Below are 26,444 nucleotides of genomic sequence, written 5' to 3'. Positions count from 1 at the left end.
CTGCTTTGTCTCCGTGGAACAAAGTAGTTTGGGAAATGAAGGAACAAAGCAATGCCCAAGAACTGGTCATGGCTTGGATGAGACCCTGGCAAAGAAAACCCGTGACTGCAGAAAGCATTCACGGTAAAGCAGGCGATGTTCTCAGAGTCACAGGTGGGTAGACGTGGTGTGAGAGGCATTTTTCATGTGTGAGAGAAGGAGGTGGGAGATAAAGAGGCTGGATCTCTCACTGCAAGAAGCGCAGCTGTGATTGATATGATGGATAACTAAGAATCACAGAATAACCAGGTTGGAAGAGACCCACTGGATCATCGAGTCCAACCGTTAATATCACGTAACCTGGCTGCTTGGGTTGTTAGGGTGCTTTGGTATAGTGAATTAATTGTATTAATTGTATTATAACAGGAGACTGAAAGGGGGCAGTGAAGAAAGGCTCTGGATGAACCTCAGGGGAGACCAGAGAGCAGCTTCCAGCGTTGAAAGGGGCTCCAGGAAAGCTGGGAATGGGCTCTGGATCAGGGAGTGCAGGGAGAGGATGAGGCAGAACGATTTTTGAGCTGAAAGAGGTGAGATTGAGGTGAGACCTGAGGGAGAAATGCTTTGCTGTGTGGGTGGGGACACCCTGACGTAGGCTGGGTTGGAACTGGATGGGCTTTGAGGACCCTGGTGACGCAAATCATTCCACGATGCTCTGAGGGAGGGAGGGAGGGAGGGAGGGCGCCATTATCCTCGCCTTAGCCCTTCCCGCCTTTTCCCGCTTGGCCCCGCCCCCTCACGTGCCCCGTCTCCCTTGGCCCCGCCCCCTTCCGTTGGCCCCCGCCCCCTTCCGTTGGCCCCGCCCCCTTCCGTTGGCCCCGCCCCCTCGCGTTTCCAGGCGCCCGGATGCGCCGTTAGGGCAGCCACTGTAGCCGGGCGACGACTGGAAAGCAGCGCAGGGACCAAGTAGTGGGGGGGAAAGGCGGTGTTATCGTGTGTCCCCCGCCCCCTACGCACACCGCTGGGGCGTGCGGAGCCGTTCTCCTCCTCTCCGAGGTGAGGAAACCCGCAGGGGCCTGGCGCGCTGCTCCGCCGGCTGTTTGAACGGCGCTGCGGCAGGGGGGCAGCTCGTTGCCAAATAGTGAGCCGCGGGGTCGCTAGGGAGCGCAAAGCGCACAGCGCGCTGCCGGATTGTGAGCTGCGGGGCTGCGCATGCGCAGAAGCCAGACCGGCCGCGGAGGGCGCATGCGCAGGAGGAAGGTGGGGAAGAGCGTCGGGAGAGGGATTGCGCATGCGCAGTGGTCACCGGCGGGGTGGGGGGGCGGCGGGGTGAGCGCAGTGCGCACGCGCGCCGCGGGGGCCGCCGGGAAGCGCCGTATCCTGCCCGTGCGCCAGCGCCGCGCATGCGCAGAGTGGGGCTGCGGGCACCTGCGTAATAGTGAGCCGCTGCGCCCGCCCGCCGGGGAGGAAGACATGCTGCCAAATAGTGATCTCCGGCGGCTGGTGGTTTCCTAGGGGGGCCGAGCCCACCCCGCCCGCTCCCCGCAGCGCTGCACCGGCTTCCCGGAGCTCGGAGCCGCTTGTGGGGCCGGGAGGTGAGAGCCGGGGGGAGGACACGAGTTGTGAGGAGCGTGGGGGGAAGGGAGAAGGCCGGGCTGGGGTGGGGGGGGGGGGGTGGGCTGGAGCCCCTGTGGGAGCTGAGGGGGCTAGGGAGAGGGGCAGGAGTTGTAAGGAGGTACAACGGGCGAGGAGCAGGGCCTGAGGGGGGAGGAGTTGGGGGGAGGGTGGGTTGGGGGTTCCTAGACACCTAGGCGGGGTTGGAAGCCCCCATTGGTAGTGAGGGGGGGGAGCAGGAGGGGTGAGGGATGGGATGGGGAGCAGAGCCTGAGGGGGAAAAGTTGGGATTAGGAGGGTCTTGGAGCCTCCCTGGGGAGCCAGGAAGGGAAGGAGTGGGAAAAAGGAAACGCAGGCTGGAGTGGGATGAGTAACAGGGCAGGCAAGGGGACTGTGAGGGGAGCAGGGGCTCCTGAACCACCCCCAGGTGCCTGGGGCCGCTACTGGTGCCGCTCAGCCAGGTCCTGGGCCCGCAGTGGTGCCTCCTCGGGCAGCCTGGGCAGGCCAGGGAGCTCCCTTCCACAGCCAAAGATGCCCTGGTTTGATGACAGGGTGCTAATGCTCTGTACGGGTTACGATAGCTGCTGGGATTAGTTGTAGCGTTGCTCTGGGAGAACTTCTGAAGCTGCCCAAGCAATAGAATTACCGTTTTCTGACAGGAGTTTTTTCTGAGGAGAATAGGAAATGTGGATTATGGTGCTGTTTGTTGTCATTTTTCTTTTACTTAATGTAAAAGGTAAAAGGTGTGTTTACATCTGCGATTAATAGAATCATGGAATGGTTTAGGTGAGAAGGGGCCTCAAAGCCTGTCCAGTTCCACCCACTGCCATGGGCAGAGGCACCTCCCACTAGATCCGGTTGCTCCAAGCCCCATTCAGCTTGGCCTTGAACCCCTCCAGGGATGGGGCAGCCACCCCTGCTCTGGGCAACCTGGGCCAGGGCCTCCCCACCCTCATCGAGAAGAATTTTTTCCTAATGTCCAATCTAAATCTTCCCCCTTCCAATCTAAAGCCATTCTCCCTCATCCTGTCACTTCAGGCCTTGTAAAAAAGCTTTCCTGTAGGCCCCCATCAGGTACCTGAAGGCCATGGTAAGGTCTCTCTGGAGTTTTTAAAAATTATTTTTAAAATTATTGCAGAACATCATTGTGACATAATGAGGAGGAATCCTCTTGCGTGATTTCCTTGTTTCTTTCACTTTAGAGTTCTAAATGGTTCTGTTTAGGGTGGCTTCATGGGCCGCCCTGTAACAGTCTGAAGAATTTCACTCATTTATGCTGTATAAACCAGAACTCCCTGGTTTTGAAAACCCACTGAATGAGTTAAGCAAAGCCTATAACTGGCTTACTTCTTTTTCTGTGACGTTTTCTAACCAGATGCCCAGGGTGGTTTGGTTTTGTTGTGTCACTGAAGGAAAAAAACAGATCTTTTTGCTTAGTGGTGCTTGTTCAGGGATGTGTATCGAGATCGGGCCAACCTGGTAGCAGGAGTACACGGCAAACTGTCATCCTGTCAGGGGAACAGCAATACAGAGCTGTGCCTGCCACACGATCATGGAAACTGCTACTAAATCTGATATCCTGTTTAACTTGAGTGTAGCTACCACTGTCCTAAACTTATATAAACTTATATTTTAGATAGAATGCTGTTTAAAAGGTGGTATTTCCTCCCTGGAACCTCCAGGCTTGCACACAGATGCAGATCAGGGAGGGAGGTAAAATGATAGGGGATTTGGTTTGCATGTTGTCCCACTGAACAGGTCGTAGATTGCACAGCTCACAGTGGAGTGTTTAGAAACCTTGTTTCTTGGGTAACCAAACTTGCAGTTTGCTGATGTTTTAATGTGGTACCAGCACTGGCAGAGCGTTAACTGATAAATGTTAAAAACAGTCCTGTCCCCAGACTCCTGTAGGCAGCGTGCACTGAGCCAGCTCGGGGAGGCTTGGGGTTAGTGCCCAAACTGCATCTGAGCCTCCAGACAGCTCTGGTGTCCAGTGCTGGCTGCAAACCCAGTTTGCTGCCCTGTGTGATTTTTCCAGATACCAATCCAGTTCACAACAGGAGGCACTCACTGGCTTTATTCCTGGAACGTCCTTCTGTTAGCATTTTACACATGGGGATTGATGTTCCCCTGCCTGGCTCACAGTGGACCTGTAACTCCAAATTATCCGCTTCATTTCTTCCTGGACGTTATTTCTGCACAGTAGATATCGCTGCCAGCTTTGTGCCCAATTTCTTGTACCACCAGGAGCTGTTGCTGCGTTATCGATTGCATTCATCGTTCCACATTTGGAAATATCTGCTGTAATTTTGTAAAATTCCTTCTCTCCTCCCAGCTTGGCTTGATTTTCCGCTCGGCTGGAGGATTATGTAAGAGCTTGCTGTGTTCCTCCAGCCTCTGAGTGCTGGCATTTCCTACTCAGCACAGACAGGAAATGCAATAGAAATGTGGGTTTTAAAGAAAATAAAACCCAACACCTGTATTGAGGGTGTTGCTTCTTGATTCTTAGATGATAAAAGTGCTGCTGCTGCCATGTTCTTGAACTTTGTACTCGGAGACATCTCCGGTAAAGCCTGTGTCCCAAGTTCTGGAAGCAGATGACTGTACAGGAAACGAGCATGAGAGTGAAGTGTCCATCCCTGGAGGAGGGAAGGAGCTCCTGTTTTTCAGAAGCTGTATTTGTAAATACATTACAACTGCTTTCACTGGTTTCAGGATATCGAGTGTCCCTTTGCCAGGCTCCATAGCCATATTTAGGAAGTAGGGAGTGGAGCGATTCTGGAAATCTCCTCCTCTTTGCTAATGTCCATAGCTGAGAATTCAGGAAAATACGTAGCACGCATGAGATGTAATTTGTGGTTTGTCTTTTTTTTTCCTCCCCTTTTTTTAGGACAGGAAGGATGCAGAACTACTGACCGTGTAGCAAATGCCCAGAAAAGACTTGGGAATTTGTTTTCAAACTGTGAGTAAATTCTTTGGCTTCAGGTGGGAGTGATGCCGCTGTGTTCTGCAAGGTGTTACAGCTCCATGGGTTTATAGACATCCAGAGGGTTTATAAAGGCAGGGCCAGAGGAGAGTTCAAACCCCCTGACACTAAATCAAGAACTGGAAGGTGCTTTTGTGTCCATCAGTACAGCAGGAGACTGGTGGCTTCAGGTGCGCTAGCGACAGGAAATGATGTTAGAATATTCCTATCGAAATTTCAGTTTTGTTAAGCAAACCATAACTCAGATTGTAATTGTATACAGCAACTTTTCTGTGATAGCAGGGGTTTATTTACTGGTGGGAAGCTCCCCTAGGTGGAATTTCACTTCTTCAGCTTAGATTTTAAAGCCAGTGAGCCTCACTTCTTTTAAAAGCCAGTCCTGAACTGGATGATCTTTAATGTCCCTTCCAATGCAAAGCATTCTACGATAATGGATTTGCCTTTGTATCTGGAAAGAAAAGCCCGGTTGCAGCCCTGATGTTAGAGACATGCTGATAGCAGGGAGGGGAGAGCAGGCGGAGACAGACAGACGAGTGGGCTGGAACTGCTGTACAGCAATCGGGGAAGCTGCCTGGCTGCTTCCCAGGGGCTGCTGCATCCATGGGGAGGTTTTCAGTGAACATGGCTAGAATCGTGCCTGCAGTTAACAATGCTGGTTGTTACGGAATGTTGTTACATCCCACCCACCCTGAATCTGTTCTCTCAGGGTGGAGACAGCAGCCGGCACCTTCCTTGGCGCGCAGAAGGCTCCTGACCTTACAGATGTAATGTCAGAATTGGTTTAAATGACCCCCTATGTTGGTGCCTTTCATTCCTCAGCTGCTTTCTCGTGGAAGTGCGCAACCACAACAAGTTGTGCTTGAAACCCTGCATATCACTGTGATTAATGTTTTAGAGGCACTCGAGGGCAGCGAGTGGAGCTCAGAGAACAGGATTTCACTGCTGCATTTGTGAGGGAGATGGTTTCCTTAACATTCCTTGTTAGCAGTGATTTTCTTCCTGGGGAGATGAACCACGAGTTGATGCAGCTGTGCCAACCCAGAAGGTTTGGAAACTGCCCTTGTGTGTTGTTTTCTGCCTTACAGACCTCTGCTTTCTAGCAAGGCAGAGCTCAGTGGAACAACTGTCGTTTACATTTTAGATGATCCCACATTGCAGCAGGTTTGATTCAGCTGTGTCCTGGAGACTTTCCTGCTTTAGGTTGGTGCCAGCCTCTCCAAGCCTGGTGTATGATAGAAGCCTGAATGTCACTTGGCAGTAAGAATTTATGGTTTGGGTGGTTGGAGTTAGTTCTCATTAACAGATCATTGGTATTTCTCGTTAGATGTTATTGCCCAGTTAGTTATAGAGTTTTGCTGTTGATAAGGAAAATAGTGGGAAAACTTTCTGTGTTTCTGTAATAATAGAAGGGGTAACAGGAAGAAAAAGCAACAGGAACCGGTATCTCCTTTGAGGCTGGATGCAGTTTATGGAGCTGGCGGGTTGGGAAATAACTGTAGGTATCTCCCGGGAATTTATTTCCATGTATTTTTACATTTCCCTCTGTTTCTTAAAGATTCAATAGATGGCTTACGCCAACCGCAGCCTAGAACATGTGATTAAAATTACAAGTCGGCAAAGCAGCTCCCTGTGTTACTTCCTCTGGGATTATTTTCACTTATAACACAATTTACAGTGTTAATGCCTAAAGCAGTGAAAGGAATCGATGCCCCTTGCTGTCTACTTCCCAGGTGTCACTGATACAAGCAGAGATGATGTAACAATGCCTCTGGCCCAGCCTTTTTTTCCTAGTGACTAAAACCACATTAAATATAGAATACCTAAGCTATCACAATTTTTCTTTTTTCTGTGTCGCATTAATTTGATAATCGTGGTCTTGAATGGTTCGAATATTCAAATACGGGTGTGGGCGAATGCCGTAACTGTGTTAGTTTCAGTGTGATTTATGGTAAGATGTGACTTTTTTGCTGTTAATGTGACTGAGATTATTCAAATTACACTAGCAAACCCGTTGTGCTGTATTGAAGCCAGTGTGATGTGTTTTATAGAAAACATGTCTGCTGAGTTTTGAGGAAAATGCCGATGGTTTGGAAGTGGGAGCTGGCTGGAATTTGATTCCCATCTCCTTCCACTCCCTATTCCTTCTTGTCTTGATGTCTGATAAGAAAGACTAACTGAAAGTAACTGGAAATTAAGGGCTCCTCCTGCCTATAAAATACAGGAGTGTTGGAGAAGCGTTACCTGGTGGTTCAGGCTGTAAACTGAGTCTTTCTGGGTGCTTGTAATTGCTACTTATCTGCTGGAAATCAGTACAGGAGGGAGCTTTTTGCTGGAGTGAAGCAAGCGGTTGATTTCTTTTCCTGCTTTTCCAAACCTTTTCTTTGCGTGCTGGTTCTGAGAGTCCTTTTGTTGTGCAATCATACGGTCTGTACATTTAGCAGGTTAAAATAATTCCCACAGCCATTTTGAAGCCAGGCTGCAATCACAGGCGGGTGAAGGAACCCAGGAGTTGGGTGTCTGCTTGTGTGATCTCCAAAAGGATTATTTGAAAGCTTGATTTCCAGCGTGATAAAGGCAGAAACTGTATTTCAGCTCCAGTTGGGTTTGATGAGCTCTTAAAGACATTAAAGCAAGATCGCAGGTGGAAAATGATGCGTGAGGACCACCGAGCGTGTGTGTTACTGGGAAGCTGATGTAAACAAAGGGCTCCAGAGCGGATCAGTCCCAGGACTTTGCTGGAGGTCGGCTCCACCATCCCCATCTGGTGCTTTGAGCTGTTCGATGGCAGCGCTTAGCGCAGCAGGTAGAAAATTCAGCAGGACTGGATTTGTCATATTTCCCTCGGTTCCCCGATGAGACATTGTGCTGCTTAGGGATTTTCTTCCAGTTATTTTTGACTCCTCAGGAACCTGTTGGGATTTTAGAGGTGTGAGGTATTTCTAGGAATGTGTTGCTCTTACCAGGGAAGAGCAACCTCCACAGGGGAGGAAACTCAGTTGCTGCCAGCCTGCTTTCAGGAGGCTTCCCTGGCGTATGAGGAAGTGCTCTGGGAAAGAGTAGGTTTTGTGGCTCTGTCTTTTAAGTTGGAAGGTGATTTAAATGCCCTGAAAGTGCGAATGTTTTGCATTAAAAACAATTGCTGAACTGGCAGCTGAGTCCTGACGAGTGGCAGGAAAGGATTTACCTTCCACAGAGAGAGCAAAGCTGTCAAACCCTGTGTAGGATCTGTCTGTGAGGGAGAATCTAAAATAAAAGAGTTCACGGGCAATAACAAAACCTTTCTTAAAAACAAGATAAGGTTTCTTACTAAGACAGAGGTCTGCTCGGGCTGGTGATTTCTGTGAGACCTGAGCCAGGCTCTTCAAGTAACGTTTCCTCGTTAGAGGAGAGAGAGGAGCCGGAATGGATTGGCAGGAGGGAAGGGAAAAGAAGTGAAAAGGAGAATTTGGTGGAAAAGAAGCAAGAGATTGATTTCTTTTTAGCATGCTTAGGATCTGATTTAAAAAATGGTGAGGAAGCTTAACTTCTGAGGAAAATAAGTTTTGGAGTTTGCAGCTTTAGGCATCTCGGGATGAACCTCGATTGAGGCTGGAAGGGGAAAGAGTTAAAGGTGAGGCAAACAGCTGGTGAAACAGGAGTGGGGCTGAAACACAGCCCTAGCTCTGAAATAAAACAGTGTTGTTTGCTTTTAAGGACTTGATTACTTTTCTATTTCCCGGTGGGGCTGTAATTCCAGTGCACTCTGGGTAATTTACAGGTGGGGCTGCGTGTGGGTGAAGTGATGTGGGTCTCTGCATCTGCTCAGACACCAGCAAAAATGTCCAAAATACGACTTGACTTAATGACTGAGGAGCCAGAATAATCAGTGCGGGGCACGTTTATAAAAACAAGAGGTTATTTAGAGATCTCTGGGCTGCCACCAACTTCCTCTCTGTTTGGTTTCGTTTCAGCTGGTTTATCTGGTGATGCTTGGAGGGGAGGGGAAGGGGTTATGGATGGTGAGTAACGGTCTCCAGCTGAGGAATGATGAGGTTTCTTTTCTTCCCAAATGCATCTGAAACTTTCAGTTCCCCTTGCAGGGCTCATGTTTCATGGACAATTGTCCCATCCCTTCATACTTGCGTGAAAATCATGATTTTTGTAGGTAATCAAGCCTCCCCACACCCCACTTTATAACTGCAGAATTGGTTTAAGGGAAGAAAAAAATTGAAACATTCCAAGAATGGAAAATAAACTTTTAGTTTGGGAATATTTCTCAAAGTGGAATTTTAGTGACTGAATTCTAGTGGTCTGCCAATAGCCAGTGTGTTTTGAGATAACTTCACCTCTCTCTTACTAACTATGTGGAAAATGATTTTTCTAGATAACTCTGCTTCACTCTTCTGTGATTTGTCATCTCCAAAAAAAATGAATTCTGAATGTTCTGACTGGATAATGAGTAGTTTGAAATGAACTGAAGGAAGTTGTATGGGCAGTGTCCATGTGCAGGGCCTCCCAGGTGAGAAGTTGTGGGTCCTGCAGCCCTGTGTGTGCCTTCCACTGGATGCTGGTTCGTTCCTTTTATCCTTCTGCCATGATCAGGTTGATTTTCCAATCTGTTCTCTTACTGGTGAAGATTGTAAATGAAACCCCAAGTGTTTTGAGCTCAGCAAGTTTCATAGCACTCAACAGGTTAAGTAGGAGCTGGGTTTGGATTTGTGAGCAGAGGAGGCAGAGGAAGGTGCAATGCGCGCTCTCTTGGCTTTTAGAAAGTGTTCAAGCTTAATTCATCAGCCACTTTTTTGGTATAAATTGTCCTTCCCTCTGACTCACGTTCGGTTCAGTTGGTGTGTATCCCATTCCTGTTGCTCCTTTAGAGTTTGTTCTTCCCAGGCAGTGTTTGGCCTCTTGTGAACAGTTCACAGGTCTTTGTTCCGCAAAGATAAGCCTCTTGCCTGTGTAAACCAGGCTGCCTTGTGGCTTTTTGGTGTGGGTCCCTTTCATCTTTCCCAAGTGTTGGTTTCTAATTTCAGTCCATTTCTGTGGGCACAGGCTGTTTGCTGCCTTGGTGCAGTCTCCTTCACACCACCATGTCAAGGCAGCTCTGCGTAACCTCTGGAATTCTCTGTGCTCAACTTCCAGCCTGTGTTTGTAGCTGACGAGTTTTCCTGCTGCACTGGAGAGGCTGCAAGGGGTGTCACTTGGCAGTCCCTGGCGTGGGCCACACGGATGCTTAGGGTGTGAGTTAACAACCCAGAACTTACTTATTTTGTTCACCCAGGAGGCAGACAGCACTGCACCCTGCTTTGCTCTGTTAGTTAATTTGCCCTTTGCTTTTTCTCCTTTCAGTTTCTTTATGCAGTGAGTCCAGACCTTCCATTGTCCTTTCCAAAGCTTTGAAGTATGCAGGAAGATAATGGTCTTTTCCTGTGCTACCATATCTCTTTCCCCTTGTTTTATTACTCCAATTATCTTTGTCCTGCTCCTTTCCTCTGTGCTTTATGCTGTGCTAGGATACTCTTTGATACGGTCTCGTCCAAGAAGCCATCACCTCAGTTTTGAAACGCTTAATTAAAAGCGTATTTCTCTTACAGACTTCTACAAGTTATCTTTTGCTGAGTAAAGCTGACTGAAAATGAATATACTGGGGAATTTGGGTGTAAGCTGCTGGTTTCTGAAAAGGTTGCTAGTTTATCTTGTGAAGAAGTGGAAATTCATAAGCTGTATAGCAAGAGCCCAGTAGTTTAGATGCCTCCTCTGGGATGATTTGTTTAGTTGACATTCCCCACCCCTCTCCGGTCAAGTCTCTGCTGCTCACAGAATGGTTTTGACTGTTGGTTCCTGCAGTTTTTGAGGGTTTTGAGCCGAGATGTCTTGGTACAGCTGCTCAAGTCAGGAGGTATTTGTGAGCACAGGGCAGCAAGGGAAAGTTTCCTGTGCTTCTAGAGGGTCTGGTCTGGCTCTGGTTCTTAGATAAGCGTCTTCCTCTGGAAGTGGCTGAGAATGAGGTGAGAATTATTTATTCTGTTCACTGTAATCCTAACGATATCCAGAGCCAAGTGCTGTTTGTTATTTGTAGCCGAGGAAGCAGGGACTGGCAGGCTGCTCGCAGGGGTCCCTAAGATAATATTTTCTATTTTGTTTCCTGTGATTTGATTTAAATCTGTACCTTTGGGGTTGTCCCTGCCTTTCCTTGCCAGAAAGTATTTTGATATCCAAACTATTTTCCCAAAACCTGCCTGCAGCGCTATTTAATTCACTCCTGGTTTGGAGATGCCAGCTGTTAGTGAGCAAGTGTGAACTGGTGAAATATTAAGTGTTCAGGAGCAAATAAACAGCGGGGCTGCCCGGCTGGTGTCAGAAGCTTCACTTCACCTTGTCAGCTGTGGTTTCTCTTAAAATGTGTTTAAGGTTGCTTCATGCTAGAAGAGCAGCTCAGTGTTTGAAGGCGAGAGAACACGTAGTGGTTCTTACGTCGCACTTGTAAGGTTGTATTTCAGTGACCTTTTCTGTTCTTCCCCTGCTCGTGTGCTGAGCAGGGTGAGCAGCAAGAGTTTCCTTACTTGTAGTTTTTGCAGAAGAGGGATGGATATTACCTGTTTATTCCCGTTATTGCTGCAGCAGCAACAGGGCCAGTGCTGTCGGTGGGTGATGAGTATTTGATGGCTGATTGCTGTACCGAGCTGGAGGTGTGTTGGGGTTTAACATCTTTTTTTAGCTGTATTTCACAGCCTTGTAAAGCTTCTGGTGAAAGCATTGACATGAGAGACCGAAAATATTTCCCAAATACCAGAAAATCTTTAAAATCTGCAACCTTTGTCCCCTTTGGGCCATTGTAAAAGCGCAGCGATGGACGCGCTGGCACACAGCAATTCTGTTAGCACCTTGTCTTAACTTTTATTATCACCTGCCTGTCCAAGCCATCTAGGAGGGAAGGATGTAGGATATAAAAGGGAGAGATACTCAGAGGGAATTACACAGATGTGTCTCAGGCCGATGCATTTGTCTTGCCTTTGGGCCACTTTCTAGGCTTCCTTGAATGTGTTAGATGGAGGTAAAAATTTGGTACCTCTTAAAATCCTGTTGAAAAGCATAAAACTGTTCTAGTGTCAGTTTTTGTATCCCGTCATTATCTGTTTCCTTCCCCAATTATGTGCTGGGGAGCTCCAGCCTTCTGGAGCTTGCTTCCTGGAGGCCAGGGGAAGGTACAGGAATTCAGGATTAACTTCTGTCCTCCACCCTCCAGCTTCTCCCTGTGTTCCAGCAGGCTCATGGAATGCAGGGTTTTGATTTACTGTTGAGGTTGGCCTTGCTACCTGTAGCTTTTTCAGATTAAGAACCTGATTTGTCAGATCTGGTCTCTGATGGTCCGAGCCCCTCAAAATGAAAACAGGGAGTTAGGTTAGCCTCAGGGTAAAGTAGTGAATCCCAAGTCAAGTGGGGAGTCTCCTGTTGGAGTCTTACACTCCTCGAAGGAAATGATGTGCTTGGCTTATTCCTGCAAGGAGCTGCGTTTTGAAAGAATGAGTGGAGGTGGGAGATCCTCCCTTCAGAAGACATACAGTAACACTTCAAAATATTTAACTGTAAGACTATATTTCGAAGGTGCTAGGAGGGAGGGAGGCGCTAACTTGTGTTCCATGATATTCAACAGCACTCCTGATTTTTTTTCTTTTGTTCTTAGTTTTGGTTTTTTTCTCTCTTTGGGCACTGACAGGGTGAAGATCAGTTATAAATTTCTTCTGCTGAGTTGTGAAATTCTGTTTAATCTTCAAACTGGCGATGTCAAGGGTGCCGAGTCCTCCTCCTCCGGCAGAAATGTCGAGTGGACCTGTAGCAGAGAGCTGGTGCTACACTCAGGTAGGTCTGGCTGTGCCAAGATGTTTTTAGCACGATGCTGTTAGAACCTGTGATAAGGAATTCATTCAACAGAAGTTTAGAGTCTGGATTTTCAAATGATGCCAGGCTCTGTTGTTTTGTGCTGGGCATGATTTGTCACACGAGTGACTCAGTAAAACTTCCAGGTTTTCAGTTTTTTGCCTTCAAGCCTGCCAGGGTGAGTGGGCATGACCCTTAACCCACTGCTTATCCTCTGTTTTAAGATCAAAGTGGTGAAGTTTTCCTACATGTGGACCATAAACAACTTCAGCTTCTGCCGAGAAGAAATGGGTGAGGTCATCAAGAGCTCAACCTTTTCATCTGGCGCCAACGATAAACTCAAATGGTAAGAAATGGCTCAGGGAGGTTCACTCTGTTTGTACAGTTGTGCAAAGAATTTGGGGTTCTAGAACAGAGGAAATGCATTAAAAATTGTGTTTATTGCCCATGAATTCCTGATTCTTTGGACGTAGGAGTTATACATGGGGAGAAAGTGCTGTGGCTTCAGCATGGTGTTTGGACACACAGAATGAATGTGAGGATCTCGCTGTTTGCCGTGTTTCTGTGAGAATGGAAAGCATCAGAAGTAACAGAAGCCGTGGCTGGGGGGGAGACTGCATCCTGCCTCAAAGCAGAGTCTGCTGAGGGAGATTTTTAATGTCTTACCGGGTTGTTTTGATTGATTTTTATCATAACAAGTTCTTACAAGCCAACCAGAGTCCACAGCCAGCGTGTTCAGGGTCTGTTTCAGCCTCCCGGTTTCAGTCCCTAATAGTCCATGCCGTTAAAAAGATAGTTTTTGCCTGCACTCTGAATGCTGCAATCAAAGACTCTGCTGCTGTGTTACCTTTCTCTTTGTGGCAGCTCTTTGTCAATTCAGAGACTGAACATTGTTACTTCGATCGCTTCTGTGTTCTATAACTCCTCCTGCCCCAGGAGCTTCTGCTTCTCAAAGATGACATTATTTTTACCCTTTCCTTTCAAACCTTTCTTATCTTCTCTGAGTTCTCGAGTAACTCGCGGTAGCTCAGAGTGGCCTTTGGTCACCGTGTGTATCCACTGTGAGTCTCATCTTACCTAGCAGATCTGTGGACACCTGGTTCCTTATCTTATCTCTTGCTGGTGATGTTAAATGTAGCGTTTTTCTTTAAACCTCCTGAGTGTGGATTGCAGCAAATCGCCACTAAATAATTCAGTGTGTGGGATACAGTTTGTGTTCCCTTCCTTTGGGTGGCAGAGCTGTGCTTTCCTTGAGCTGCTTTTACCTTTATAACCTTTGCCAGTCACAGCTTGATCCAGTGTCTGGGTCTCTGATTTCTTTGTCCTTGTGCATTTGAGCTGGGAGTCACCTGGCCCAGCTTTTGCTTCTTGTTAGATTCTGTGTCAAGTCTCAGGTCATGGAAGTGGTTGCGAGTTACCCTCTTCCTGCTCTCACTGCCTTGTCTTCACTCAGCAGTATTCCTCTCTTTTTGCCCTGCTGTTATGTTTTTGAGAAACCACCAGCCTTCCAGAAGTCATATTTTACCTTTCAGTTGCTTCCTGTGGAATTTCACCTACCATTCCTCTGGATTTGTTGCTCTTCCTCGGATCCATTGCTTCCATTTTCCTATTTCTTTCACTCTCCTTTTGTGAAAGCTGACATCCAGAGTGCTTTTCAGTGATTTAAATGATATTCCCTTCCTCTTTCCTGCATGTTTTTTGAACTGGTTTGCCCGTAGTTGCTACCTGGATGATGTTTTCTGTTCTGTGGGTGTAACACAAGTCTACTTACCCCTCTGTTATTTTCATATGGCACGGTGGCTGTTAAATAGAACTTGTTTGCTCTATGTTTTACTGTGAAAATCCTACTGTGCCTTCTTCTACAGGTGTTTGCGTGTGAACCCCAAAGGCCTGGATGAGGAGAGCAAGGATTATCTGTCCCTCTACCTGCTGCTGGTGAGCTGTCCGAAAAGCGAAGTGCGAGCAAAGTTCAAATTCTCCATCCTGAACGCAAAAGGAGAAGAAACAAAAGCGATGGGTGCGTAAAAGCTCTCTGTCTGCTGGGGTCAGTCGCTTGTTTTGTGCTGTTTGATCGAGCGAGTCGCTCAGCCGGTGCTAAAGCCCTGTCTCTTTCTCGCAGAGAGCCAGCGAGCGTATCGATTTGTGCAAGGCAAGGACTGGGGATTCAAAAAATTCATTAGAAGAGACTTTCTTTTGGATGAGGCCAATGGACTTCTTCCAGATGACAAACTCACCCTCTTCTGTGAGGTAAGCCTTCCGCTGCAGCTGGAAGAATAGCAGCTCCATTAGTTGAAGGGAGCTGTGACCTTATTTTTCATCCTTGCTTTTAAAGGAGTCAGAAATATCAGGAGCAATGCTGGATGTTTATATGGCACTCAGATGTTGTTTGTGCGTGTGGCTGGTGGCTTTTACTCTCTGTGACTCATTGCAACTCACTTCTGGTTATTTTTTGTTATGTTATTTTCATCTCTTGCCTGGGATGATGGTGGGAACTAAGCAGGTTGGATTATCTGTTCACTGCTGGTTTTGTGTCTGTGCTCCTTAAGTCAGAACTTACCTGCGATAGCAACCAGCAACTGGCTCTGCAGTGGTGCTGGCCTGCCTGGTGCTTGCCTACTGAATAAAGAAGGGTTCTCTTTACCTTCCTGTGTCCGGACAGCCAACAAAAAAAAGCATTTAAGGAAAGAATTTCATAGTAACCCAAATTTCTGTTCATTTTCTCTGTGTTTTTCTACACCTGGTTACAAAATCATGATTTCACTAATACTGATTTCAAACAAAGATCTTTAAGTTTAGAAACCTTAATGAGCAAATTTAAACTCACTGATTTAGACTTTTCAGGGCCTCTGCTGTCTTATTTCCATGGTCTTTTTTACTTCAAAACACCCCCTGTGGCTGTGAGTTTGCCTGAGGACAGGTAGAAGGAGCTGTTCTCTCTGGGTCTCCTGCAGGGGTTTTGTGGGAATCTTTTTTTTTTTTGCTCTATTTTCTTTGAGGAGTGAACCAAATGCTTGGGTCAGAGTTGTTCAACCACTGTTTGGGTTTTGGAGGGTTGGGTTTTTTTCAGCCTTTTTCAGCTTTGTTTGGCCATCGTAAGCTTGCATGCATTTAAATTAACAAACATCTGCTGTGTGCGTCAGAGCTGATGCTGTAATAGGGGGAGCCCTTTCTGTAATGCTTGTAGCAACATGGGAGAGGAAGAGGACACAGTCTCAGTGACACCTCTGTAGGTCTGGTGATTGCTCTTTCTTTCATGTTAAGGAGCCAGAAAACTCAACATTGTGAAGGGAAACTCAGGAATTAACGTCTGAGAAAGGAGTTTGTGAAGTGTGATGTGGATAAACCTGAGATCCACCAGTAGCTTTGGCAACCAGTGTTAATTCAAGCCAGTTCACTCTTTACTCAACTGCTCCCTTAAAAGCTTCAGCTCAGGAGATTTGTTTGTTCTGGATGAAGAGAAAACTTGCTGCTGCCTTCGCCCAGCCTTGATATCTCATGTTTGTTCTTCCAGTTTGTTCTGCAGTCTAGTGTGTGGGAAACCTTAAGTTTAGTGATACCAGAGGGGAAGGTTTGTGATCTGGAAACAGTTTGGTGAGAGCTTTCAGCAGCTTGGGGTATGGGTTTTTCCCCTCTTTTTCCTTCACGGAGTCCGTAAGTCCGTCCCTCGGCATGTAAAGCAACGTGCCATATGCTCACCTAACGCTTCCCTGCTGGCTGCAGATGCCGAGCGATGCTGCTCACAGCTGCACTTTCAGCAAGTGTTTTGTATGTAGGAACCGCTTCAGGAGCGAGCAATCCTGTGTGTGTGGGTGCTTGTTCTGTGGGGTTGGTGTCTTCTGTAGGCCAGAAGGTTGCCGAATGTCTCTGCTACACCTCGTTGCTTTAGTAGAGCTAAAAAGCCTTTTGCTTTCTGCTCGTGGCCAGTGCTGAACACAGATGATGTCATGCTGCAAACACCGTTAAGGCAGAGAATGATGTTCCTTGTCAGGTGTTTCAAATCCAACCTAGCTTAGCTGTCAGTTTAGGGTTTTTTCGGACTCTGTTTTTCAGATGAGGTTGATTTTTTTCCTGTCCCAACTGCATTACCTTTTGCTGTTTACATTATATTCCAGTGTCATAGGGAAATACAATGCTGGTAAGTCTCCAAAAAGAACCATGATTCTATGATTCTATGTTCCCAAAGTTATGGTAGGAGCTGTCTTCTGAGCTGGGTAGCACTGGTTCCCTTGCTAAGACACTGACAGTAGCTTCAGCAAAACCTGATCTATTTTGACATCTAAGGCCAGTCACCACTTGGAACCTACCAGTCCAAACTCCTCATGTCAAAAGTCACATAACAGACTTTCATGGCAGTAACTAACTTTTTTCCATTTATGAAGATTTATTTGTTGATTTGAGGCACAGTTTGCAGGTCTCTTTTGGCTACTCTGTGCTCAGTACTGACCTCCAGCAAGGGATACACATCTTAGCATTCCTGTATAATGAATCAGCTGAGCTTTCCTCCATCCTTGAGTCTGTGTTGCTGGTCCAGATGTCACAGGGCAAAAAAGATTTTGTAGCTGTTGAATGAGTGATGAAAAGCATCAGCTCCTTCCATTTGCTCTGTCTGATCATTCATGTCCTTGGGCGAGCAGCATCTGGCACTGGTTTGGTTCTGAGCGTTGTAGAATTTATACGTGACGTGTTTGCCATCAGACACCCACTGGAGGTTTCTCCAGAGCCGAGATGCCTGCTGTCAGCAGACTTTTCCCGTAGAAGATGCTTCTATCACCTTTCACATCGTCATTCGCTTCTCTTCTTACATAACTGCAGATCTTCCTTTGCTATCCTGTGTTCTTGGGCCATTGGTTATTAATAGAACTGGAATTTAACTTGGGCTTTACAGCAGATCCAGGAAGCATTCGCCTATCTTCCATGTCAGTCCACTCCTGCCTTTCTTCTTTGCTCTAGCGGGGTGGTATTAGTCACTCTGATCTGTTCTAATTGGAGTCTACAGTCGAAGGCGTATGATTTACTGTGTTTAACAATAACAGTTTGGTGCTGAATAGGCTCTTAAGGGGTCCCTTTGTGTCGGTTATTCATCAGCCGGCACTGCAACGTGTGGTCCCTGCCCGACTGCGTCTACAGACAGGAGACAGAGCTCGTGCAAGAGACAGAGCTGCCTTCCCTGAATCTTCCAATTGCTTAGCATAAAGCTGCTTTCTTAAACTTCCTGTTAAGGGCTTTTTTTTGTTGTATTTCATGATCTGATGGAAGAGGTGAACTCTTTAAGAACTGTAAAACCAGGAGCAGCAGGAGATCTAGGGGTCAGACACTGCCCTCGCGTACCTGTGTGGGAAACATTTCATTTGTGCTGCTGTCTGCGCTGCATTATTGATTGGGGAGGGCTTGACAGTGTTGGTAGAGGGGGAAAAACTAGGTCAGGTATGTCGTCTGTAGAAGCAGAAAGATTAGGTTCCACTTCCTTCAAAAGCCATCTAATAGCGTTATTATTTAATTGCATGGAATTGCTCTTAATTTGGGGCTGAGGAATAAACCTGCTGTTGTGATTTAGGGCTTGGGATAGACTGGAGGAGTGGAGAACTGAGGCAGGGTAGGATGGGTGCCTTAAAAATGTAGTTGTGTTCCATCACATAGTGATTCTGCTTGAGTGATGTGACATTTGCTTTGCAGTTCTCTTCACCTGCTCTGGAAACAAAAACTTCCTGTAGGGAGATCGGTTTCCCAGTGTGGGTATTTGAGTTTTGGGTGTGTTTGCTCTCTTTCCCCTCCAGGTGAGCGTGGTACAGGACTCGGTCAACATCTCTGGCCAGAACACGATGAACATGGTGAAGGTGCCGGAGTGCCGCTTGGCAGACGAGCTGGGAGGGCTCTGGGAGAACTCGCGCTTCACGGACTGCTGTCTGTGTGTCGCGGGCCAGGAGTTCCAGGCACACAAAGCTATCCTGGCAGGTCGGTACCGATTCAGGTGGGCTTTAGCCAAGTAGGAGACCACGACATGATGGCAAGTGGGATTTTTGAGTTACTTTATTAAAGGAGGCTTCTGCGGCACTTTTAAGTGCAGAGCTGTAGGAAAAGACTGGTTTGTGAACTGCTAGTGGGGAGAGAAGAAGTGTCTGCTCCATTTTTATTGCCTGTTTCCTGTGGCAGGATGGTAGGAAGGTTCTTTTCTGGCTGTAGTGCCTTGTAACATGGTTGGACTCGATGATCCAGTGGGTCTCTTCCAACCTGGTTATTCTATGATTCTATGTTCCTAAAGTATTTGTGAGAAGAAGTCACCCCATTGCCATCGGAATGCTTTCTTGTAAGGACAAGGAACTTACCTCACCACCCATGTGCTCTTCAGCGTTTGAAAAGACACAAGAAATTCTCCCATACTCAGTCTGAAGCTCTGTCAGCCTCATTACCCTATGGCACAGCTTGTGCTTCTTCAGCAGCTCTACTGAATTTGTCCTGTCTCCTGCAGGAGAATTTTTCTGCTTTAAGCAACAGGACAATTGCTGAGGTGGTGTTGGGCTGCACTTGCGTCCCCTGAAGTGCAAAAGAGCATCTCTAACTGTGTTTTATTTTCCTCACTGCCTAGCGCGTTCCCCGGTTTTCAGCGCCATGTTTGAGCACGAGATGGAAGAGAGTAAAAAGGTGAGTTCCTGAAGGATGGAGAAATGCTCCAGCCGGGGAACAACTCCCTGGTCAGCTCCTAGCATCACTTCTAGATAACTTTCTGGCGCAGCGTTTCTGTCTGCTGTCACCCTTTAACTGTTTTTCTCACATTAGATGCAGGTCTCTACCTCAGCTGTCCTGAAGGGAGGAAGAAAGGGATCGAGGAGGCAATTGTTTGTTACCTTTGTTACTCTTGGGGAAAGAGTCTGGGGTGGGATAGGGAGAAGTGGAGAATGTGGAATACAACTTGGAATTCTTCTTGTTCCATCCATATCTTTCTTTTTCTGCTTCTTTTTGCAAGTAGCACACATTCTGAATAGTTTGTTTTTGTAGCAAACTTGTGAATAATGGAAGAGCTTGGTTAGGAGGAAGCCTTTAGCATCTTGTCAGGCTCTTAATAAGCATCGTTTTTCTGATACAGAATCGAGTTGAAATCAATGACGTGGAACCAGAAGTTTTTAAGGAAATGATGTGCTTTATTTACACGGGGAAGGCACCGAATCTCGACAAAATGGCTGACGACTTGCTGGCAGCTGCTGACAAGGTACAGTTGGGATTTACGGGTGTTAAGGGAGCCAGGAATGACACACACCTTGCTTTACAGAGTTCCTCGGAGATTGCTGTGATGGTTTCACGTGATGTTGTGGTTGGACAGTTTCTTTGGATTGGCTGTGGCTTATAGGTAGACTGGGCTGTAGCAGAGATACGTGTGAGGTACCCATAGCCCTGTGGATGCAGATCTCAACTATAAGAATCAGGAATTTCTGTCAGTACTTCTCATTTGTAAGCATTTCCTTAAAATCCCAGGGGACATCTCTGTTCAGTGTAAGAGGTGGGGCAGAGAAGGCAACATCAAGGTGGGCTTGGTGATTTTCTAGCGTGCTGATCACCAGATCTCAGACACAGTGTTCTGTTTGGCACGTAGGCTCTGCTTCTCCCTCTGGGCTGGCTGGTAGCAGCAGCGTCAAGAGATGCTCTAAAGCGATTGATAGCCGAAGGGCCTGGTGGTTGTCCTCTTTTTGCAGTGGCAGTCCCTGCTGTCTCTGGAGAGAAGGGATGCACTGGAGGAGGCCCTGCTGTCTGACATGTCTGTGTTTTCACAGGGTTCCTGCTAGGGCTTTGTCAGGAGGCTCTGGGAGGCTGGCAGCTCCAGGCACAGTGGCCTTGCCCACCACTCGGCCGCTGCCTCCTTCTCTTTGCAGCAGCAAGGACAGAGGGGAGTGCTCTGCCAGCCAGAGCCCTGTTAACTGCTGACAATCTGTAATATATAACCAAAACTTTATATCCTTTTTCCTTTCTTCTCTCAAAAGTGAACTTAGTTTGGGTGAACGATGCTGGTTTGACAGCACTGGAGACTAAAGTCCTGAATTTACCCACTGAACAGGTTCTGCACGGGTAGCAGCAGTGCAAGATTCTCAACTCTGCCCCGGAGGGACCACCTCTAGGAGTGAGAGCGTAGTTCAGTCTCCATGCTTCTCTGGTCCTTGGATTCTCTCCTGGGGGCCAGCGAGGGTGGTGGATTTTAAGATGTGGATGCACGTAACCTTCTTCCATGCTGCCACCACATGGGCGTCAAACTGCCTGTCCCTGCAGACCTGGGCGTCATCAAAACGCTGATTTTAGAGGTGGAATGTTCCATTTGCCATTATTAGGCACTGCAACTAGAATTAAAATGGGAAATAATGCAAGGAGATCTTGGCCCGATTGTAATTGTTGCCACATATTTTATTCAATATTTAAAGAGTATCGATTGAGTGCTCACGTACCATCTTTAACTGAGACAACTGTAAGTAAGGAGCAGTACATTAAGGACAGAGCAGGCTTTAACTTTGGATTTCCTGGCTTTTAATGTACCTCTTTTTTCCTTTTAAACTCATTGTGTGTGTTTTTAAAAGCAGAAATAAAAAATCTTCCATGGAAGCACATAAAACATCTAATATTTACTCAAGAGACTGAAACAGCTTCTTCTGAGTTCCTCCTGTCTCTTGGGGAAAATCTGTAATTAGACCAAAACCAAAACAAAGCACGTCCTCTCAACTCAGGAGGGACAATTGCAGCCTCCCGGGCAAGTACGCTGTTAGGTAGGGTGGGTTTTTAAAGTGTAATTAAGAAAGGAGGGAAGGGGAAATCATGGTACCTGAGAGACCAGAATGGCTACTTCTGCCCAATGATGTAATTAGAAGCTGAGGTATGAGTAGCAAAAATCGAAATAAAGATTGTATATGCGTGGAGGAGAATATTCAATTTACAAAAGGAATAATTTTAAGCTTCGTTTGCTGCATTTTAAGCTACTGACAGACAATAATGTAAAGTTATGGCTTGCCCCACATTTGAAACTGGTTTTGGTACAGATAGTGGTTAAGCAATGAATTTGATTTGCCTTCTCAGAGGTTCTGGTGCTGCAGGTGAAGTGATGAGTCTCACTGAGTCTCAAGTAAAAACATGTTTTTATAATTTAAAATTATTAATTTATATTTAGCCATAATAGGATGAAAATCTCAATCGGAATATGAAATCCATTTCTAGTGGTAGTGCTCATGGTGCTTCTGTTGTCAGCTTGCTCTGACCTCTGCTCAGGTTGAGGGTCAGTCCTTACAGATCCGGTATCTCCTCCAAGTGCGGCCTCACACACTGGAGAACATCTCCAAGTTGTCCACAAAAGCCCTATAAATAGAATGAAGGATCCTTTCAGTGCAGTTTTCTGTCAGATAAAAAAGTGAAGAATCTGAAGGACTTATTTTTCCAGAAGTGTCACTCGGTTTGAAGTCACAACACGAAGGAGGCTCCCCTGCGCTGGGTCTGTAGGACGGTTCTGTAGTGCTAATGTAATTACTCACACAAGAGCTGTGTTAGAACTGACTCCTCTCCTAATCCCTGTGAAATGTATTCATGGAATCTGGACTGTTCAGAACTACTGAAATAGAGTTGGTTTCACCCGAAGAGCCGCAGGCGCGGCAGTCAGATCACACAAACCGATTTTCAGGCATATCTCAGTCTCTCAGTGCTCAGTCATGATCTTCTAAAAGGCTGAAGTTTTGGGGCTTGGGTTTAATTTCTTGATAACGAGTGGCTTAAAGTTTTCTGCATGATGACCTTTCTGAGCTCTGCCTGCCACCACTGCGCTGCTTCTGAAAATCTTGGCTGTGTCTGCATGTGTTGGTACTGACTGAAGTGCTGAAAGTAGCGTGAGCTCTCTTGGCCAGCACCCTTCTTTCTGAGCGCACCCTTTGGATTTCTCAAACCATTGGCATGGCCCGACCCTGGGATCTGAAGAATATCGAGGGAAATCCAGAACGGAATAGTAGAAACTCTTGGGTTGAGAACCTGAAATTAGAACAGAGCTTTTGCCAGGGCGTTATAGACATGCTGTGAGGGTTCATTCCGAGCTGCAAAGCTGCAAGAAGTCAAGGGTGTTTGTTTAATGTTTTGGTATTAACCTGGCAGTGTGTACTTGAGCGAGGCTGAGCTTAATGTGCTGGTCATTAACGGCAAAGGAATGGAGTGACAGCTGTCTCAGTGTCACTGGAGCAGCCGTGGAGCAGTCACTGTTTGATAGCACGAGCTGTTCAAGGCCAGGTTGGATGGGGCTTTGAGAAATCAGATCCAGTGGGAGGTATCCATGCCCATGGCAGGGGGTGAAACTGGATGGGCTTTGAGGTCACTTCTGACCCAAACCATTCTGTGATGGGCCTTACGAGGAACGGCTGAGAGAGCTGGGGGCGTTTAGCCTGGAGAAGAGGAGGCTGAGGGGAGACCTCATTGCTCTCTGCAACTACCTATAAGGAAGTTGTGGAGAGGAGGGAGCTGGGCTCTTCTCCCAAGGGACAGGACGAGAGGGAATGGCCTCAAGCTGCACCAGGCTGAACATTACGAAGAAATTTTTCATGGAAACAGTCATTGGGCACTGGCAGAGGCTGCCCAGGGACGGGGTTGAGTCCCCTTCCCTGGAGGGGTTTAAGGGCCGGGTGGACGAGGCGCTGAGGGACATGGGTTAGTGATTGATGGGAATGGTTGGACTCGATGATCTGGTGGGTCTCTTCCAACCTGGTGATTCTATGATTCCCCCTGGCCCTGGAGAGTAACTGCTGTGCAGCAATAGAATGAGAGAAAAGCTTCTGCTTTAGCGTTCTGCGCCTTGAAGTGACATAGTGAACACAGAAACCCATCTGAAATTCTCATTTCCAAGCAAGAACACCTCAACTGTGAGCCTGTAGCATGAGAAAGTCAGGATGAGAGTTATGGTGGGTATGTCTCATTTCCATTGCTTTTCCTTGGGGTGAGGTGCACCATGATTCTCCTGTTACATTTTGCTGGTCACCACTTCTTTGAAAATAGGTGAGATGTGTGGAGCAAAGAGGTCTGTTCGGTGTGGCAGGGTGGTCCAACAGTGAAGAGCAGAGGAGCACGAGTGAGGTTTCATGTCAGGCCTGAGAAGACATTGCCTTCTTTGTGACTGTGCTTTGTTGTGTTTTGCAGTACGCGCTGGAACGCCTGAAGGTGATGTGTGAGGACGCGCTGTGCAGTAACTTGTCTGTGGAAAACGCAGCTGAAATCCTCATTCTGGCTGACCTACACAGCGCCGATCAGCTGAAAACTCAAGCGGTGGACTTCATTAACTAGTGAGTTCCCTCTTATTCCGGGAGCCACAAATCTAGAGGAAAGGGTTGGTTGTTAGCAGGAGGGCTCACAGATGGGAAACTTGCAGACAGGGGAGGTTCTCCTCTGCTATTTTGGTTTTTTTAGTTCTTCCATCACGATCCTTCATTTTTCTGGCATCCCCTGAAGTGACGTTGCCCTGAGGGCAGATGAGTCCTGTCCTGCTGGGACTGTGTGTACAGCAGAGCTGCCTGCGAGCTGTGCTGGGTCTTCCTAAGATCACAAGAACTTCTAGACAGTAGAGCTTGTAGCAGACTTTTCAGCAGATGTAAAACTACTACCAACTACTTTGATGTCAGGAAACATTTTAGTCCCGTTAGTCAGTTAATGCAATTTTTTCTCAGTAGTTCCTGTATTGATTTAAAATACTTGTGTGCTGAGCAGTCAGGGTGGGTACACGCTCTGTTCCTGCTGTCCCCTGCCTGGGATCATCCCTAAGTTGAGGACTTTCCAGCATACAACTGTGCCAGCAGCTTGTGCGAAAGATACCCAGCGCAGATCCAGAGTGATCCCAAAACAGCACATTAAGAATGTCAGTTCCAAGTGGTGTCCCCAGGGCTCAGTGCTGGGTCCAGCCCTCTTCATTGTCTTTATCAATGACCTGGACGAAGGCGTCGAGTGCACCCTTAGCAAGTTTGCGGATGACACTAAGCTGGGTGGAAGCGTGGATCTGCTGGAGGGCAGGGAGGCTCCAAAGGGATCTGAGCAGGCTGGATCCATCGGCTGAGACCAATGGGATGAGGTTTAACAAGGCCAAATGCCGGGTCCTGCACTTGGGGCACAACAACCCTGAGCAGCTCCAGACTAGGAGAAGTCTGGCTGGAAGCTGCCTGGAGGAGAAGGACCTGTGAGTGTTGGTTAACAGTGACTGACCATGAGCCAGCAGTGGCCCAGGTGGCCAAGAAGGCCAATGGCATCTTGGCTTGGATCAGAAACGACGTGACCAGCAGGTCCAGTTGAGTCACCTTCCCTGGAGGGGTTTAAGGGACGGGCAGACAAGGTACTGAGAGACATGGTTTAGTGATTGATGGGAATGGTTGGACTTGATGATCCTGTGGGTCTTTTCCAACCTGGTGATTCTATGATTCAGGTTTCTTAGGCATGTGGAAAGAATCTATTGAGTGAATCCTTTTTATCCCTCGTTGATAACTTCAGGTTTATTCTCTCTTGTTTCTAGTCACGCCTCTGACGTCATGGAGACATCGGGCTGGAAGTCTATGGTGGTGTCACATCCCCATTTGGTGGCTGAGGCATATCGCTCTCTGGCCTCCGCACAGTGTCCCTTTCTGGGTCCCCCACGTAAGCGACTGAAGCAATCCTAAAGTCCTCTCTGTCGCACCACCACGTGTTTTTCTGGAAGCAGCATCAGCTATTGCTGCTGTAACCTTGACCACCAGGTAGACAGCGAAATCTGTGGAGCTTTTACTCTGTTGTTGGGGGGAAGAGACTGCTTCGTGACACCCAGACTTTTTAAAACAGCACCAAGTAACTTGGGGAGAGGGGGGAGGGTGGGCCTGGGGCTCTGGGGCTGTTCAACCTAACGAATCCCTGTCGCTGCATTGTCTGTGTGTTCCCTTCGACTTGGCTGAGTCAATTAAGTACGGGGTTCAGTTTAGGCACTGGCCCGTCGGAATAACCCAGCAGTGGTGCTGGGGAAAACAATGTCTCTGCATCTGGCAGCACAGAACAAACTGTCGGATGCCTGGAGCAAGAGGACATTTTAGCTTTGGAGAGCATTGGAGGGTTAAAAAGAATTTCCAGTGATGTTCAGGAAAGGAAGTACCCGATGGGAGCTCCAGTAGTATTTATATTAAAAAAAAAAAAAAGAGAATTTAAGTCCTTCCAGCTGAGCTTAAAAACTGGACGTTTGTGTAACTCCTTATTGCCATCCAGCAACAAGAAGATCAGTTTCTCCGTTAGTAGCACTTGTATGTTAACTGCAAAAAAAAAGAGAAAAAACAAATACCCCTCCCTTTTATAAAATGCAGGGAGGGGTGAGCGAAAGCGCTGTGTGCAGGAGGGTGCACGCAGGCTGGCAGCCTTGGTTGAGTCCGTGTTGGTTTTGAAAGGACGTGAAACCCCTTGATCCAGAGCGTGCTGTCTGACGAGAACAACGGTTACTGTTTTTAGATATTGTGGGAAGTGTTTTTGGCATTTTTCCCTGCTTCATTTCCCTCCTCCCCCTTTTTAAAAGACAAAAAAAAAAAAGAGAAATTCTATTGTTTCTGAACGTTGCGTCACCAGTCCCTGTCCTGAGTTGCTAAATGATTCTTAACAACTGTTTGTACCTGACTTGCTGACTGTCTAGGAGCCAGTCCTGTTCCTTTCTATTAGTCACTCTTCTTACAGGGAAGAAGTTTCAAACTAGCTGGTAACTTTTTTTCTTTTTGAAAATATAAATAATTACTATTTTGTATCCTGTGGTATCTGCTGTCTTTTTTTTGTTTCGCTTTTAAGACTTCCTAGTCCTAAACTGTCTCTCAGTCTGCTGCCGGGTACTGATGGTGCCGTGCTGTTCCCAGAGCTCCACTGGGATTGGTGAAGGAATGTTGCACAAAATTGCAATGCAAACCTCTTTTATTTCTCACAGCAGGTATTTCCAAAATACTAGAGTGCGTTGGGTTTAATAATAGCAGCCTGAAGCTGAGCCCTCGTTCTTCCTCGTACCTGCAAGCGGGAAGCGAGAACAGTGTAA

General features: G+C 47.2%; 1 protein-coding gene across 1 annotated transcript; it reads left to right on the top strand.

The window, feature by feature from the left end:
• Positions 1-1,397: 1,397 nt before the first annotated feature.
• Positions 1,398-26,165, top strand: SPOP (speckle type BTB/POZ protein). Its single transcript, XM_069876844.1, has 11 exons — positions 1,398-1,571; positions 4,481-4,552; positions 12,273-12,415; positions 12,658-12,779; positions 14,299-14,450; positions 14,553-14,680; positions 18,208-18,385; positions 19,017-19,072; positions 19,515-19,637; positions 23,570-23,712; positions 24,927-26,165. The coding sequence occupies exons 3-11, from the start codon at positions 12,338-12,340 to the stop codon at positions 25,069-25,071; spliced, it is 1,125 nt and encodes a 374-aa protein (XP_069732945.1). The 5' UTR covers positions 1,398-1,571; positions 4,481-4,552; positions 12,273-12,337; the 3' UTR covers positions 25,072-26,165.
• Positions 26,166-26,444: the final 279 nt, after the last annotated feature.

The sequence above is a fragment of the Phaenicophaeus curvirostris genome, chromosome 26, assembly GCF_032191515.1.
Source record: "Phaenicophaeus curvirostris isolate KB17595 chromosome 26, BPBGC_Pcur_1.0, whole genome shotgun sequence".
Taxonomy (NCBI): domain Eukaryota; kingdom Metazoa; phylum Chordata; class Aves; order Cuculiformes; family Cuculidae; genus Phaenicophaeus; species Phaenicophaeus curvirostris.
This window is presented reverse-complemented; position numbering and strand designations above follow the sequence as displayed.

Coding starts and splice junctions, on each gene's coding strand:
- SPOP (XM_069876844.1), top strand. CDS start 12,338: ATGTCAAGGGTGCCGAGTCCTCCTCCTCCGGCAGAAATGTCGAGTGGA. Junction 12,416..12,657: donor AGAGCTGGTGCTACACTCAG/GTAGGTCTGGCT, acceptor CTCTGTTTTAAG/ATCAAAGTGGTGAAGTTTTC. Junction 23,713..24,926: donor GCGGTGGACTTCATTAACTA/GTGAGTTCCCTC, acceptor TCTTGTTTCTAG/TCACGCCTCTGACGTCATGG.